The following is a 17,858-nucleotide window of genomic DNA, read 5'->3' on the forward strand; positions in this document are numbered from 1 at the left end:
ATTATCTCATCTTATCAAAGTTTTTATAAAATTGCTGCACAACAGATTTCATTTTTAAAAGTGGAACAGGGGCCTTAAATTATACAATAAGGACTTGATCGTACGATGTCGATACACTGTATTGAATCTTATGATAAACTATAAGCTACATTGCACTTAACAATTATTTGTAAAAATAAAAAATAAACCTAACACATATGCATACCAACCCAGACTCATTACAGAGAAGGGCAATGATCTCTCTTTTTAGGTATTAGGCTCTGTTAAAACTTGAATGGTCCAGTATAAATTGGGGCTTAGAAAGAAAGTAATAAATGGGGCTGTCTTGTCTAGTTGATGGGTCCAACAATCTGACGGCGGATGTCTTAGAGACCCAAAATAGAAATAACGGTCAGAGAAATACAGCCTGCCGCTAATGCCAAATTCTTGGCCCAAAAGAAAAAAAATGAAGAAACTCAAGCTTACTTGCTTGTGGAATATTGGGATTCTTAAAAGATAATAAGTTTTTTGTTCTGCTGAAAGAATAATCATTAGTGAATAAAGGAATCGAACATTTGATAAACTCAGTTAAGTTGGTACTGATTCGTTTGTTATGGGTTTGTCTAAATTACAAATTACATTTATTATAACTTACGACCGTAAAAATAAGTAACAATAGTGTGGATCAAATGGGGTTAGTAAGTGAATTTGATCTCTCAATTGTAAGTTATTTCAAATGTAACGTAAAGAGAACTTTTTGTTATTACTTTTTTTTTTCTATTATATTTCTTTGACTTATCGATAGATATTTTCCTATTGGACTTTATTAGCATTTTGTTATCTGTAGTTACTGCTTGTAGTGTGAAAGCACTTTTAATTTTCCTTGTTCGGCTAGTGTTTTTGCATCAAAATTTGGAAAATTTTAAATTAGAAAGTTAAGAAAGGATCCCAAAAAGGAACAGGAAAAGTTGACTAGTTGAGAATAAACAAAATTAAATAACTTAAATATTATCTATCCACAGCGTTAGTAGTCCTTTTATTGGATGCCATGCACATGACTCTCTGTTCATGGGATTCTTAATGTGTAAGTTGAGGCTAATTTATGGCTTTTGCACTTTGTTACTTTAATTATCATAAAGAGGTCGGAAAAGGGTTTGTCTCTCCTCCCTCTTAAAAGTTGAAATAATGCCTTTTGCTTTTCCGCAATTTTGCTTTGGCTTAATATCTTATCTTTGAGGAGAAAAGGAACTTGTAAAATACAGCCCGTGCAAGCCAAACAGTGCATGCCATCTCATGTACCAATTCCGGCATGCCATATCAACTTACCAAGAATTCCCATAGAGGTGTCAGATGAATTGAATCGGCCAAATTTTATAATTAACGAAATTAAGATATTGTGCTTACTCATGTCATGTTTGTTAGGCAACTGTCTGCATATGTTAACACGTTCCTAACATTTCAGATTTAATTGCCCCCTCTATCTATCTTGTTATGTAGTAATTTGAAACTTAGATTAGTCATCTTATATTGTAGACCGTATGTTTGGACTCAAATTGGGTCATGGTTCTATTTAACATTAGGTGAAATTCACTTGCATGTAAAGAGAGCTGTATCTATACAATATTATACTTTTTGATAGCGAAAAAAAAAAAAAACATATGTGGGACAGTCTCATATATGTTAATAAACTATCATTGTAGGACCATCAACTTATGAATTTTCAAGAACACATGGGTCCTGTGACAGGATAAGCTTGTGTGTTTAAATATAATTGCTATGAGACTTATTAGATTAAAGTCAAAAAATTAAATGGTCTACCATCAAACCCATAATTACTATGAGACTTATTAGATTAAAGTCAAGAAAATTAAATGGTCTACCATCAAACCTATATGTGCTTTCATAAGACAATTTATTAATGTATATTCCACCAGATAAACCTGCTAATCCGATGGGACTGTCCAATACAAAATATAGAACATTGAGTCTAATTTGACCTAACTCAGTTTACACATGAACCCATTTTAAAATATTAGCAAAGCACACGAGATTATCAGTAGTGTTTTCCAAACTTTGAAGTAAAGTCGCTAAAAATCCAAAATAAAAACCCGAAATGCTGACCTTGTGGCCGGTGGGTCCTAACAAAGCGCTTCTTGTGGATTTTAAAAAATAAAAAGGCCAAAAAGGCTTGCCAAATGCCAAATGCCAAATGCTGTGGGTTATTAATAGTAATCGACTTTGGGGTACCCTTTTACTTTTTGGCTGCCAAAAGTAGCAATCAGGATTGCTTCTTAAATTGAGGATGAAATTTCTCTGACAATTCCCACCAAAGGGCTTAAAATAGAGCACCAAGCCCTGGCCACACATTGCGGTCCCACTGAAACATGTGGGCACATCCAACAGCTAGATTTTGTTCGTCTCGTGAGCTATATATATATATATAGACTTTTGAGAACTTTGACTTCAACTTGGTATTATGTTATTTCTTGTCCCTCTGAGTTCTGGAATATGCTGAATTACCAGCTTTTAATTATTAGGTTTTGCATTTCAAAAAATAAAAAATAAAAAAAATTAATTGGCTTGCTTTCTTGGACGTGACTTTTCTATTTTACCCGCGCGATGAGATCGGATTGTATCTCTCTCTCTCTCTATATATATATAATGAAAATATCTTCATTTTGTTAAAATAAAAATACATATTAAAAAATAAAAAATGAATCTCAATATATTAAATATTATTTTTTATCTATTAGTACATTAAAATTATATTTTTTTTATTAATGACATCTTCATTTTTTTCCTCCTAAAGAATTATATATACATGTGTATAAAATTACGTATTGGATCCAAATTAATGTTAAATAACTAAAAAAAAAACCAATACGTTGATTCTCATGCACATATAAATTACATTATTGTTAAAAATTATTAGGTTAAATAAATTACAAATTTTAGAAGCCGGCCTCAAAAATAGTGATAACACACGCCCCTCGTGGAAAAGGAAAATTTTGTCTATTATTATGAATGAGATCTATTACAAATAATAATAAATAAATATTTCAATTTCAATATCATCTATCGATTACTTATTAGATGATAGATTTTATAGTTTATAAAATTATTTAATTACCATCCAATAGATGAATTTCACGTTAGCATTAGTCTTTCGAGAATTAAATAATTAAACAATAAACCAATTACTTACTTATATAGAATTTAAACCCACCCGCATAAGTGATTAAAATGAATTAAACAAAAAAAAAAGAACCAATCACTTGCAAATTGGGACAACAGATTAAAGTCCAATTTGCTGGCGCTTACCAAATAAATATTCCAAAAAAGGAAAAAACACAGCCAATTGCGGCCAATCCCACTTGCTAACTTGCACGTTTTTGGATAAGAACTGATTCTTGGCGGAACATCATCATCCGTTTGTGTTTCTTTCTTTTCACATAATTAATGATATTGTTATTATTGAAATTTTAAATCTTATTAATAAACATTATCCTATTACTGAGGATTGGTACAAGATAGCAGAGAGGGCTTTGTTTGCTTTTACGCGTTAAATGTGGGACCCACGGGAAAACTAGCAGAGCAAAGACATTGAAGGCGGCGTGAAAAGCGAACGATAACCCAAACACGGCCTTACCCTTTTTTTTTTTCTCTCTGAATTGGACCCACTTTTCAGTCCACTTTTTTTTTTTAATCTTTCTTTTGGCTTTTTGCCTTTTTCTCAGGTCACCTTCTTCATCCTTAACCACTACTACATCTCTTGGTCTTAAAATCACCCCTTGCTGACTCAGCTGCCAGTTGGCACTCGCTCGCCTTTTTATATAAAACAAATTAATACTCTTTGTAAATTTGTTCGCCGTTAAAAAAAAAAAAATCTTGAGTTTTTTTTTTGCTTTCTTTCTATTTTTAATTTTTCCAAGGACTTTTAAATACTTGTCACGTTGAAATACAAAATTATATAAAATAAATTGAAGAAAGTAGGAGCGAAAACTGTGGTATTTATTTTTGAAGTGTGATACCAATACCACAATTTTATTATCATTATACAATTACATTTTATTAATGTTTTGATTATTTGAAGATGCCGAAAATATGAGATAAAGACCTATCCTACTAAGTAGGACAACTAATTTAACATGAAATTAAATGTTAATGAGGAGAAAAAAAAAGGGCATACGTTGTGATGTGTACTACTACAACTCTCGTAAGCTTTTCATTTCTAATAATTATTTTATCACTACTGGTAAACAATTGTTATAGGGCACAATCGCAGCACCTTATCGGATGCTCAATGATTAGCTACCGTCAAATAAATTAAAAAAGACTATGATGATGTTATAGTAGATTTATAGTTGGGCACGAATTTTAACTACACATGCAAAATAATAAATAATAAAAAAAATTTATTATAACTTTAATCGTGTGGTTATAAATAATATTCTATCTTAAAATAGCTCTAATGTAGCCAAACTCGTTAAAAAAATAATAATAAAATTTGATAATTTAAAAGTGGCAGGACAGTACAAAAACCTACAGATACCTTTACCAAAGCCATTGTTGCAATTTGCAAATGTTAAAGGAACATAAAATTTGTACATATAATGAAACAAAAAAAAAATATTATCAATTCCGAAAAAAAATTGTATCCCATGTGAATAACACTCGTTGGAATGTGGACGCATCAAGAATCAATGAATTTAATTCGAAGATTACGCGTGGAATAAAACTGAGGACGAAGTTTCATTGACTACAATGAGAATGACTCCAGTAAATCAACTGAAAAGGCTTCAAAAAGAAAGAAAGAAAGAGAAGAAAAGTTGAAAAAAAAAAAGGACGGGGGAAAAAAAAAAAAAGGTTCTGATCCTTCACGTTCTTTATGCTTTTGTGTAAGAAGCTTAATTGCTTTTTTTTTTTTTTTTTGATAGACATAATAGCTTTTAATCTTTTATTTATTTGAAGGCAAAACAGAAAAAGCTTAGAGAGGGTTTTGTGGGTTTTTAGATAACTTTTAGTTTATAAAGTAATTGCTTTTATGGTTTATCTATAATCTCTTTAACGTTTCTTTCTGCCCATTTGTATGAGTTAGTTCTAGTTCTTGTTGTTTTGGTCTGTAGAACTTTGAAGTTGGCAATAAAACAAGTACTTTTGATACAACCAAAAAAAAAAAAAGAGGAAAAAAAATGAACGGTGGAGATATGTCTGCACCCATTAAGGATCCTGCTATTAAGCTTTTCGGTGCCAAGATTCCGGTGCCCGACACTCGTATTCCGGTATGTTATTATTATTATGTGTTCATTTGTATGTTTATGTTTATGTTTATGTAATTGTCAGATTCTTTACATGAAAGTTGATTGCTAATGATGAATCTTTGTATGAGTTGTGTGTTGGTTTTGAGCTTTTTTACTTGATGTTTTTGGATAAGATGCTTTGATGAATCAGTGGAATCAATATAGCTGATTTGGGTACATGAAAAGAACTTTTTCATAGCTTCTGTGTGATGTGTTAAGGTTGTTTCTGGGCTGCAACTGTATCTTGTCTGATTTAGGCTCTTGTTATTTGATTTTCAGTTTGCTCTTTGTTTTTATTTTTTGTGATTTGAGACCCAACAGGATCATGTAAATCTTGTCCTGCGATTGGCAGCACGAATTTCAATTAGATTAATAGCCGCATTTGTGGCTTTCTACTGAATCTGAAATCGGCTGTTCCTTGCTTCCTTTTCCTTTTAGGAAAAAATATTTTATCTGAGAATTAGGATGGTGTCCCTGGATTGATAATTGACGGTTGTAATTCAATTAGCCAAGCAATTTTGATGCCTTTTCACAATAAATTCGAGGCATACTTTCTATTCTAGTTTATTAATAGCAAAATACCTTGGGAGGAAGAAAGCAGAACCATAATTAGATAAATTGATCCAATATTTGTTCATTAATCATAGATTTGCAAGGACACCGTGATATTCTTATTCATTAACCACAGAGAGAGTTCTGTTATGAGTGACAAGCGAATGCCCTATTGATCAAAGGTCATGAGCTCTGTAATGAGTGGGCTTTCTTTAGTTGATCAGGAACCTTGCCTGCCACAGTAGAAACTCCTTCACTTTCTTTTTTCCTCTGAAACAAGAAAATAACCTTTAAATATTCTCTAAACAGTTTGCTTTAATTTTCAGGACGTTTGCAAACAAATAACAAAAGAAGAAGCTGAAGATAATCATGAATATAACTCTGAAGAACCAGATAAGTCCTCTGGTTTAAACAATGTTAAGGAAGGAGCTCGAAATTTTGTGCAGGCAAATGGGATACAAGCTAATGCTAAGACCAAGGCAGACCAGTCTGAGAGCAATACAGATCAAGAGAAGGCTTTCAAGAGGCCAGACAAGATCATTCCATGTCCACGTTGCAACAGTATGGACACAAAATTCTGTTATTTTAATAACTACAATGTCAACCAACCTAGGCATTTTTGCAAAAATTGTCAAAGATATTGGACAGCTGGTGGAACAATGAGAAATGTTCCAGTGGGTGCTGGACGACGTAAGAACAAGCACTTTGCCTCTCAATATCGTCAGATATTAGTATCTTCTGATGGAGTTCCAGTTACTGGTTTAGAAACCCCAAACTCGGCCAATCAACAACTTATGCTGTGTGGTGATTCTGCAACCACCTTCAGGCCTTCAACAGGTAATGGGACAGTTCTAAAATTTGGCCCTGAAACACCTCTTTGCGAATCTATGGAGAATGTACTCAATCTTGGAGACCAGAAGAGGTCTGTTGAGATCGGTACTGTAACTTGTGTGGAAAATAAAGAGGAGCCTTCCTCTTCTGGATCTCCGGTGACAGCTTCAAGTATTCGAGGTAATGAACTACCCGAAAGTGTTATGCAAAAGGAGCAAGTAATGATGACGGGATCTTGCAATGAACTTAATATGCAACAATCTATGCATTGTTACCCTGTTTCTCCCTGGGGCGTACCTTGGAACCCGAACAATGTGGCTTCTATGGAAGCAGTTCAGAATCCTTCTGATCGTGTTTGTGTACCAAATGGCAGTAATCCTGGTCCAGTTCAGTGGTGCCCGACAACGGTGCTGGCCGTTCCTGGATTTTGCGCTCCGAACATTCCTTTACAATTTGTGCCTGCTTCATATTGGGGGATGGGTGTATGGGCTGCTGGAGCAGGGAATATTCCGTTGACTGGATCCAATGGTTGCCTTTCTCCATCTTCCTCTACCAGCAACAACAGTTGCTGCTCAGGCAATGGCTCACCAACTTTAGGCAAGCATTCACGGGACCCAAATCTTACAGATGAAGGGCAATCAGAGAAATGTGTTTTAGTGCCAAAGACACTGAGAATCGATGATCCGGATGAGGCTTCAAGGAGCCCTATCTGGGCTACATTGGGTTTTAAACCTGACCAGAAGGATCTCAAATCAGGAGGTGCCATTTTCAAAGATTTTGAAACCAAAAAAGGAGGGAAGGCCGATGTGTTGGATGGTGCTGAGATCTTGGAAGCAAATCCAGCAGCTCTTTCTCGCTCGCATACTTTCCAAGAGAGTACATAAGAGTCCTTGATGAAAATTTTCCAATGCATATTTTCCTATTCAGAATGCGGGTCAAGTGTTCCATTGCTCTGTGTTTTTGTACCCACGGTATACTCTACTCTCCTTTGGATAATGAACTCTGTAGAACTTGGAAAAGAGAAGCTGCCTGGCGATCAACTTCTGTTAGAACATTGAATCTGTAAATAGTAGAGGGTTAGTGGTCAGTTGTTGTCTATTTTCTGGGGCCTACTTTAGGTTTTCAATTCATATGCCTATTGTTGATTCAGTATTCAGCCAACGAAACAAGAGAGAAGTGTGTTACTTGTAGTATGTATGAATTCTGAACTTTTTGATCAAATAAAATGCATACCCAAATTTGGGTTTCTCTCTGTCTTGGAAATTCTGATTTTTGTTTGCATCTCTATTCCTTTACTCTCATTTCCTGGCATTTTCAGCCCAACAGCTTGTTCTTCAGAATTTTTAGTTGCTGAGTTATGTTTGATTTGTAATGTACAACTACAAGTGTACAATCAAGATTCTTTGTTGCCAATATTCCATACCAGGTGAATGAATAATTGTTTCAATCTTATTAGCAAGAATCTCCCATAGCTTGTTGCTCTCAAATCGTGATTACATTGGCTTAGGTTGTTACCATAAAGATGGCACATTTAAGGGCCACATTCAGGCAGCACACTTTGTATTTGCTGCTTCAGTAACTGCCTTTCTGTCCGCTCTTTTTCTGCCATTTTTTTTTATAGCAAAGCTCCAACAATATATTATTGGGTACCCTATGCAAAGTTGGTTAATATTCTCATCTACTCAAGTAAAATGTCTTTGGTTTAGGCAACCAAATGCTATTCCCTTTGGAACTGGGAATTTCTTTTATTGGGCAAAACTTTTAAAGCATAGACCGTTAAACAGCTTTTACTCTTTTTTTTTTCTTTTAATCCTTTTTTGCAACTAAAGAAAGCAACAAGCAAACGTTTACTTTGGTAAAAAAAGTGCTTTTGTTGAAGCCTCGTGTAAGTTTCTACCTCTTTTACAGGAAACAAATGGTTCCCTTCCTCTGATGACTCTTGACTCATCATCTCCTTTGGATGAACGACTTTTGAGTCATTTCCATGTAGACCAGTGGCGTGGTGTCCTTTTCATCATTGGAATGATAACAGTGATTGCTTTTGAAGACTTTAGGAAATGTATTAGCAGATTCTGCTTTGCATTTAGGTCCATGCTTAATGTGGGTTCAGGGAAAGGATTGCATCTAGATAAAAGAATATCTATCTAATCTCTAATAGTCATTGTAGAACTTGACTAATTAATGGATCCAGTTCAATGGTAGTTAATACTAGAAAGTTAGAAACTGTTGGGAGCTAGCATTTGGGAGTCCAACGTAAAAGTGGCATCAAATCCAGATCTTAGTACAGGTATTTACACCGATCGGTGAACATTTTTGACTCTTCATTTGAAATGTGGTACTTGTTTTGTTTTTGTTTCGAGCAAAAAATGAATGAATACTATAATCCATTATCCAGTGGATTCAAACTCCAAAGACGGCAGAATTTCCCGAATCCCAATCGAATTCGAGATTCCGGTTTATTTGGTACATAATTTGATAAAAAAAATTTATCTCGCTTTATTATTTGGATCAACACTTGAGATCAATATATATATATATATATATGGTTGGCGCTAAGTTACGTTTAACGTAACTTAGGCCTCTCACAGTAATAGTATTCAGTCCCACCAGTGGTGTGTGTGTGTGATAAATAAAAGAGATATGATACGTCAATAACATGGGTATGGCGTATTATTTATAATAGAATTTACAGTATATGACAACAAACTCACGTGATTCAAGATATTTGAGGATTTGATTAATTATTTTTTATTTTTTAAACAAAATATCTAACTTTCTTTAATTTTCATTAACCTGTAATTTTCAACGTGAAAATTAATTCAAATTTTCATTTTTTTTTTAGAAAAAAGGTGAAGGTCATTGTAGCATTCAAATTGTCCTTTTTAACTCAAATTAAACAAGTTTTTGAACTGAAAAAAAAACAAGCAAACAAACAACTTATGTTAAAACTTACTCTGCCAATTAAATAACCCAGGTTTAGGTGAACAAGACATGTAGCAAAGTAATGCATCACTTCGTCTTCTCTTCACCTCCAGTGGCCCTTGTCCAGCGGAGGACATTAGACATCTCCTCACGCTTCATCTTTGCCCTCTTGTGAGCGCCGAGCTTTTTCTTTGCAACTTTTAGTGTCCTCTTGTCCTTGCCGACTTTAAGAAGCTTGTTGATCCCTTTCTTATAGGATGCAAAGCCAGCAACTTCCCTAATCACATTCCTCTCAAAGTCGACTCCTTTGCTTGTTTTCCCTCTTCAATCTGCTGAGCGTGACGGCAGTTCCTTCTTGTTCATAACATGACCCTTGCTTAATCCAACAAATAGACCAGTATTTGATTGTTTAGGAACCATCACCTCCAAATGAAACTGAGATGCCGTGGAGATTTTGATTCAATTTTTCATAGTTGATGTGGTTTATAGTAGATAAAATATGACTATTTATTAGATGAAAATTTAACAAATTATGTTTTGTTAAATTGTCCTTAATAGTATTAAGGTTAATTTATTAATATAAAAAAATTATTAAAATATAAGTGTTCAAAGTAAATTTTTCAATGCAAATAACCCCTTCCTTTATAAAAATAGTAGGGTGAAAATAACCATACCCTTAATATTTTTTAAAATTAATTCCTATGCATGTGTTATGTTTTGGCCTCCTCAATTTTAGAAACTTTGAATTATAGCCTACTCGTTTTTATAGTTTTTCCATTATGTTCCAAATCGTTGGCCCTCAATTTATTGACTTTGTGTTCTAGCATACTCAAATTATAATATTGTATTATAGCCCCACTGAACCAAAACCTTTAAAGTGGGGCTATTTGCACTCTAAAATCTACTTTGAACATTCGTTTACTTTGCATATTCAATTAATAATTTTAAAATATTAGTTTTTTATTGGAACACTCTTTCAAATTCCTATTTTGTTCTCATTTTTTTAATTACCTTGTTTCTTCTTCATACTTAATAAAATATTTATCATCACAAACAAAATATCTAACTTTTTTTTCCATTTTTATTCACTTTTATTTTCCGTTCATAATATGGTTTGATATGTATTTGTTCTTCTCTTATTGCCACAATTTAATTTTGCTTTTCAAACCCATAAAAGTATGCGAATAGAGTGAAAATCAGAGAGCAAATTTAAAACAAAATCCTTTGATTTACTTGCGTTTTCTTATGTTGGAGTGGTGCAATTTTTTGTTCTTCCTCACCTCTGTTTTAAATTCCTTTTGTTTCAGTTATAAAGATGATCATGAACATGTTACTCGATGTTTTCCTAACAATTCTATTAACAAAAAAAAAAAAAAAAGTTTAGTTCATAAGTATAGACAATGCTTCCATGTGAATATTGATTTTATTCTTCATTGTTGATGTGGTTTATTGTAGATAAAATATGATGTTGGATAAAAATTTGTTATACTATATTTTATTAAAAACATCCTTAATAGTAAATTACATTAAGGTTAATTTAGTAATATAAATAATTATTAAAATGTGAGTGTCCAAAATAAATTTTAGAGTGCATATAGCTCCAACCAAATCCTAACTATGCCAGTGGAACTCAGGCAAAGAATCACTGTCCATTCTCGTCGAATGGTATAAACATAGATGAAAGGGAGAATCCCGTGTACATATCTAAAGCGTAAGAGGTGAGTATATATATATGCCAATGACATGATAATCTTATCTAAAATTTATTTCTTAGATTCCTCTTTCTTTTAACCAAATCAATTTGCTCATGAAGAGTTATACAGCGAAAAAATCCATATTTATCTTGTCGAAGAAAGGAAAAAAAAATTTCATTTTGGGATTGTAAGTTGTTATACAATTACCTCTTGAAACAAAAACATTGATCTAAAGCGTGAGGGGTGAGCTTATATACCAATGTCATGAAATGATAATCTTGTCCAATATTTATTTCTTAGATTCCTCTTTCTTTTTACCAAATCAATTTGCGTTTGAAGAATTATATAGCGAAAATTTCATTCATCTACAACAGATAACTGAAACAAAGAAATTGCATCCAGGGACGGGGCCAAGAATTTTGTTTATTTGGGTAATTAACTTGAAAACTTAGCTTATTGTGATAGCTTGACACTATAAATTATTGAACTTTATTATATCAAAATGCCTTGAATTATTGTTAATCTTTTAACAGTCAAATTTGCTCAAGGATTTTTTTTTTTTTTGGAATGAAAATCTGCTCGAGGATTTCAATAAAACAAAATGCAATTGTCGTCTAGTTCTTTTCTTCAAATAACAAGGACTAATGTGATATAAACAACAGCCTTGAAACACGGCTTCATAAAAGTTACTTGATCCCGTCCAACTTGACATGAATATCTGTTATGCTGACGCTCATATTATTTCCACCTCTCAATGATAGCATGGTGGAAATAATTAAATTTTCTTAAAACATTTTAAATTCGTTATCTAATTATTTTCACGTTCAAAGCTGGCTTAGCTAGCTCTTCAACGTGCAAACAAGTTTCTCATAAAACTAGCTATATATGCACGAAATCAAATTGTGTGCTCGCAAACGCTAAAGTCAATGGTAAATAATTCTGCTGATCATTAGGATGCATGCATGGAGTCTGCTGGCAACTAGTTTGACCTTCGAACACAATTAGTTCCAGATTTTGTGTAGCAGCATTATAATATTCATGGCTCATTCTCTAATTTATATATATAGTCTCGCGTATTGCCTTAACTTCATTGCTAATTAAAACTGCACAAAAATGAGAACCAAAGGCTCATTTGTTCTCTTTTTCTTCTTCTTCATCTTTCCGCTCGCGTTAGCTCAACTAAGGCCTGGTTTTTATGGCACAAGTTGCCCTAGAGCAGAATCAATCGTTTCCGATTTGGTGCAAAAACGATTTAGTGCTGATAATTCCGTACCTGCAGCTCTGCTTCGTATGCATTTTCACGATTGCTTTGTTACAGTAAGTAGTATTTCTATTTTTATCACTTAACTAGATAGTACTCATTATATCGATGCAAAAATTTGAAAATTCATTAAAGAATCTCCTCTAAAATTTATGAGAGAGTACGATGATGGGAGATTTTTTTTAATAACTTTTAATTTGAAAAAAGATATATTTTTTTAACAAATAACATATGGTAACTAATTTCTTCTATAACAATATTAGCAGATTTTGAATCCTAATCCCATCTAAAATATTTTATTGGTTGAACTGATTGACCCACTATAATTTCATATTGGAACTATAAACTTATTTCAATAGTTTCAAAAATAAATAAATACACGATACGTGCTTACTTTTTCTTATATAATGAGTATTGTATTAGTTGACTGTATCTTCATTTTTCTTTTTCCACTAATTTGTACAATTCATTTTTGCTTGTTCTAGGGTTGTGATGCTTCCATTCTTATAGACTCAACAAACCAAACGCAATCAGAGAAAGAATCGGGAGCAAACCAAACAGTTCGAGAATTCGAGCTCATTGATGAGATCAAGAAAGCCCTAGAGGCCGAATGCCCTTCAACCGTTTCATGTGCAGACATCATCACGCTCGCCACCCGCGACGCGGTGACACTAGCCGGAGGCCCCCGTTACACCGTTCTCACAGGAAGAAGAGACGGTCTTCGATCAAACGTTGACGATGTCGACTTGCCAGGACCACAAATATCTGTGCCTGATGCCCAGCAAGTATTTCAAGCGAAAGGCCTGACGTCAGACGAAATGGTAAGCCTTCTGGGAGCTCACACTGTTGGCTTTGCTCATTGTAGTTTCTTTAAGGACCGGCTGACAAACTTTCAAGGAACTGGGCTTCCTGATCCTACAATGAATGTTACTTTGATCCCGAAGCTCAGAAGAATTTGCGATGCTGCGTCTACTGATAATTTTGGACCAAAAACGTTTTTGGACCAAAGCACAAATTTTGTGTTTGATAACAAGTTTCACAGCGAGATTCTTTCACGTAGAGGGATACTTCAGATTGATCAGGAACTTGGTTTGGATAGATCTACAGCTCCAATGGTTTCTAAATTCGCGTTTAATTCGGATGAGTTTCTGAGGAGTTTTGCAAGTGCAATGGTTAATATGGGAAACATACAAGTTCTTGTGGGAAATGCTGGAGAAATTAGACAAAATTGTAGAGCTTTCAATCCACTCAAAGCTCCGACACCATCAAATCCGGGCAACACCCCCAAACCGATACCAAAACCGAAGCCGAAACCGAGACCGAGACCAGGCAAGGGGGGAAGGAAACAGAAACCGCCAGGGAAGGAGAGAAAGAATAAGATACCAAGAATATTTTAAAGGATTTTCCCAACAAAAAAAAAAAGAAGTTAATTGAGTTTTTAATTAAACATGAAAGCTTGTGTACGAATTCAACACGTTTTCTCTTAATGAATAAGGACAACCGCAGCTGGAGAAAGTATGGTAATTTTGTTTTAATTTTCGTTTCTTTTTTTTTTTCTGGATTTTCACATGACGTAATGTAATGTACTCATTTTGTTACTTGTGGGACTGATAATCAATTTAGCAATTATATATTATGTAATAATTGTTTCTCCCTATACTTTTTGTTTTGTTTTCTTAGGCACCTCGATCCATTTTGTATTATTAGATTTCATTTTTGTCGTATGGCTGAAAATTGACAAATTAATTATAAGATTGAAAGTTAAGCATGTATGAAATATGTAATCATAGAAAACCAGATTCTGTATCTTACTAAAGTTATTTTGAGACGTGAACAAAAATCTATAAAACATCATATTTTGCTAAAATTTCTGATAGATTTAATATTATAACACTGCCAAATACGCAATTCGCACCTTTAGTTAATGTTCAAATAAACATTGAGTTTATTTTTTTTAATGTAAAAATACATTTTTGTGGGTATGCTGTATAATGATCTATTTCCAAAGATTTCTTACATTATTCTCGCGGAGATAATGGAAAAATAGTTTGTTAATACAATTCCAAAAAATAGATAGACTAGGAATAGCTTTTGAAGGTTTTTTAAGTATTTTCAAACTTTCATAAAAAATTAAGTGGACTGTTGACAATTTCCTTAACTTTTTACAAATTACTTTACAAAATCATCTTTTACAATACATACGATGGAGATAGCATACAAAGTTTAGAAAGAAGCATGAACTCTACATATATTTTTTTAAGAGAATAGTTTGGAATAAAATTTGGCAGGAGAGATAACGTTAGCAATTTTTATCCAATTTTCCTAACTACTAATAAGTAGTTTGCAACAAGGTCATCAATATTATTACTTTTTTTTTATTTGTTCAATTTGTTACATATAAAAATTGGTATAGAATATAATCAAATTGAGATCTTAAGGGAGCACCTTTGTTTTAAACATGTATAAGGGGATACATTTTCTTTCCTACTCGCAATACAAATAATATAATCTCCCACTTACAAGAATGAGTATGTAAAGAGATTGAAATGAACTCACTTCGTTCCATTAGAATCAAAGCGTATAAATAATACAATGAATCAAAACTAACTTCCTCCTATATTTCAGCAATAATCAAGCTGACCTATTTTTAAGATAACATAAATATTATCAGGATTACATTCAAAAAAATAAAAAAAAATCTAGTTTGAATTGAAGAGGTTGTTATACACCAGCAGGTGGGACAACTTTTATATGCCCCCTCAAGATAGGCCACGAGTAGAGAGGCCAATCTTGTCCCGTAAAAGCAAGAACTGAGAAGTGGGCAATGGCTTGGTGAGAAGATCGACAAGCTGATCAGCAGATGAGACATGAGCTACTCAAAGTAGACCAGATTGAACTTGATCTCTGATAAAATGATAATCAATAGCAATATGTTTCATGCGAGAGTGAAAAATAGGATTGGAACTTAACTGGGTAGCACCAACATTATCACAATATACCACTGGAGAATTTGGTAAGCCAATACCAAGCTCTGAAATAAGAGAGCAAACCCAGCGAAGTTTAGCAGCAGTGGCAGCAATAGAATGATACTCCGCTTCGATGGATGAACGAGCAACAGTTTGTTGCTTCTTCGAACTCCAAGAGACAAGGTTCCGCCCAAGGTAAACAAGATAAGCGCTGGTGGAAGAGTAATCGTCTTTATTACCAACCTAATCGGCATCTGAAAAGGCATACAGTGAATCAGCGAAACCATGAAGAGTGAGAGGAGAATTACGATAGAGAAGAAGTCCCTTGTCTAGTGTGCCACTCAAATAACGTAATAGACGCTTAACAAGAACCCAATGCTCTGTGGTAGGTTGATGCATAAATTGGGCCATTCTATTGACTGTAAACGAGATGTCTGGGCGTGTTAAGGAAAGATCTGCAGGCTACCAACTGTTGCACGATATGGTGTGGGGTCTGAGAGAGGTGTGCCTGAGGTTAAGGAGATGGCTGTTGAGCTGGTTGGTAGGGGAGTGAGAACAGGTTTTGCATAATCCATATTGGTTCGTTTGAGTAAATCCTCAATGAATCTTCTTTGGGAGAGCAGAATGCCAAGGCGGTGAGGAACAACTTCAACTCCAAGAAAATAAGAGAGTGGACCAAGATCTTTAAGAGAGAAACGTTGAGCAAGACAGTCAACAAACTGTGAAACAAAAGCATAATTACTGCCAGTTACGATAATATCGTCAACATACACAAGAAGATACAGAACATGATGGCTGCTGCGAAGAACAAAAAAAGAGGTATCTGAATGTGAATTTTTGAAGCCATAAGCTAGTAGAAACTGACGCAATTCATGATACCAAGCCCGGGGAGCTTGTTTGAGACCATAGATGGCTTTGTGAAGTTTACAGACATATGAAGGATGATCATGGTCCACAAAACCTGGTGGTTGAGCCATAAAGACATTTTCGAAGAGCCTCCCTTGAAGAAAGGCATTGTTGACATCCAATTGACGGAGAGACCAGCCATTATTTACTGCTATACTAAGCACAAGTCTCACTGTGGTAGGCTTGACAACTGGACTGAAAGTTTCATGATAGTCCACACCCGGTCTTTGATGAAATCCCTTGGCTACAAGACGAGCTTTGAACCTGTCAATAGAACCATCAGAGTGTCGTTTAATTCGAAAAATCCATTTGCAACCAACCAGATTAAAAATGCCATCAGGGGGAACTAGTTCCAGGTTCCATTACGCGAACAAGGGCATCATACTCTTCCGACATAGCTTGACGCCAATTATGGTCTTTGAGAGCTTGTGATATAGATGTAGGAGCATCATTTTGGGAAGTTGGTTTGTGGGTGTGAAGGTTGAGTTTTTGAATCGATTTGGTGATATTATTCTTGGCTCGGGTAGTCATACTGTGTTGAGGGGGAGGTGGAACTGGTATGTTTGGTTCGGTGGTTGGCGGGGAAGGTGGAAGAGATGGTTGGCGAGCAGGTAGAGCTTCCTGTGGGGTTGGGTCAGCTGGTTGTGAAGTAGCCTTAGGCAGAGATAATTCTTGAGAGCTAGTTGCAGATGAAGTGTTGGCTGCCTGCTGAAGTGATGTGGGAATGGACACAGTAAGTACAGGAGGAATCCAAGTGGATATGGTAGTGGAAGTAGGACGTGGAAGAGTGGTGTGTGGAAAGACTGATTCAACAAATTGAACATGGCGAGAAACATAGATTTTTGAGGTAGATGGTTCAAGGCAAAGATAAGCACTTTGAGACAAAGAGTACCCAAGAAATACACAAGGTTTAGATCGTGGATTAAGTTTACGTGAAGTATATGGGCGAAGCCAAGGATAACACAAACACCCGAAAGCTTTTAGTTTAGAGTAATTGGGACTTTTGTGAAAAATTAATTCATAGGGGGAGGATAAGTTTATAGTGGGGGTTGGGAGCCTGTTAATGAGGTAGACAGCAGTAGTAAAGGCGTGAGGCTAGAAGGTGAGTGGAAGTGAAGCATGAGAGAGTAAGGTAAGGCCAGTTTCCACGATATGGCGGTGTCTTCGTTCAGAGTAGCCATTGTATTCAGGTGTATTTGGTGGAGTGGTTAGGTGATAAATGTTGTAGAGGGAAAGATAGTCTTTGAGTGCCATATATTCGCCCCCATTATCAGAGTAGAGAGTGATAATATTTTTTGAAAAATAATTTTCCACAATGGCTTTGTAACGTTTAAAGACTTCTTGAACTTCACATTTTCTTTTAAGGGGGTATAACCATATGTATTTTGTGAAACGATCAACAAAAATAACATAATATTTGAAACCATCTTGTGACAAAATTGGAGAA

The 17,858-nt window shown here is 34.6% G+C and overlaps 2 protein-coding genes and 1 pseudogene across 2 annotated transcripts; 2 read left to right on the forward strand and 1 right to left on the reverse strand.

The window, feature by feature from the left end:
- The first annotated feature begins 4,616 nt into the window (after positions 1-4,616).
- LOC102619892 (cyclic dof factor 3-like) lies at positions 4,617-7,914 on the forward strand. Its single transcript, XM_006479133.4, has 2 exons — positions 4,617-5,261; positions 6,158-7,914. The coding sequence occupies exons 1-2, from the start codon at positions 5,172-5,174 to the stop codon at positions 7,544-7,546; spliced, it is 1,479 nt and encodes a 492-aa protein (XP_006479196.2). The 5' UTR covers positions 4,617-5,171; the 3' UTR covers positions 7,547-7,914.
- A 1,676-nt stretch (positions 7,915-9,590) lies between these two features.
- On the reverse strand, positions 9,591-10,042 carry LOC107177199 (60S ribosomal protein L36-3-like; annotated as a pseudogene).
- A 2,349-nt stretch (positions 10,043-12,391) lies between these two features.
- LOC102608531 (peroxidase 57-like) lies at positions 12,392-14,297 on the forward strand. The gene is made up of 2 exons (XM_006479270.3): positions 12,392-12,595; positions 13,025-14,297. Exons 1-2 carry the CDS (start codon positions 12,392-12,394, stop codon positions 13,934-13,936), a joined length of 1,116 nt encoding a protein of 371 aa, XP_006479333.2. The 3' UTR covers positions 13,937-14,297.
- The last annotated feature ends 3,561 nt before the right edge of the window (positions 14,298-17,858 follow it).

Source organism: Citrus sinensis, chromosome 3 (genome assembly GCF_022201045.2).
Source record: "Citrus sinensis cultivar Valencia sweet orange chromosome 3, DVS_A1.0, whole genome shotgun sequence".
NCBI lineage: Eukaryota > Viridiplantae > Streptophyta > Magnoliopsida > Sapindales > Rutaceae > Citrus > Citrus sinensis.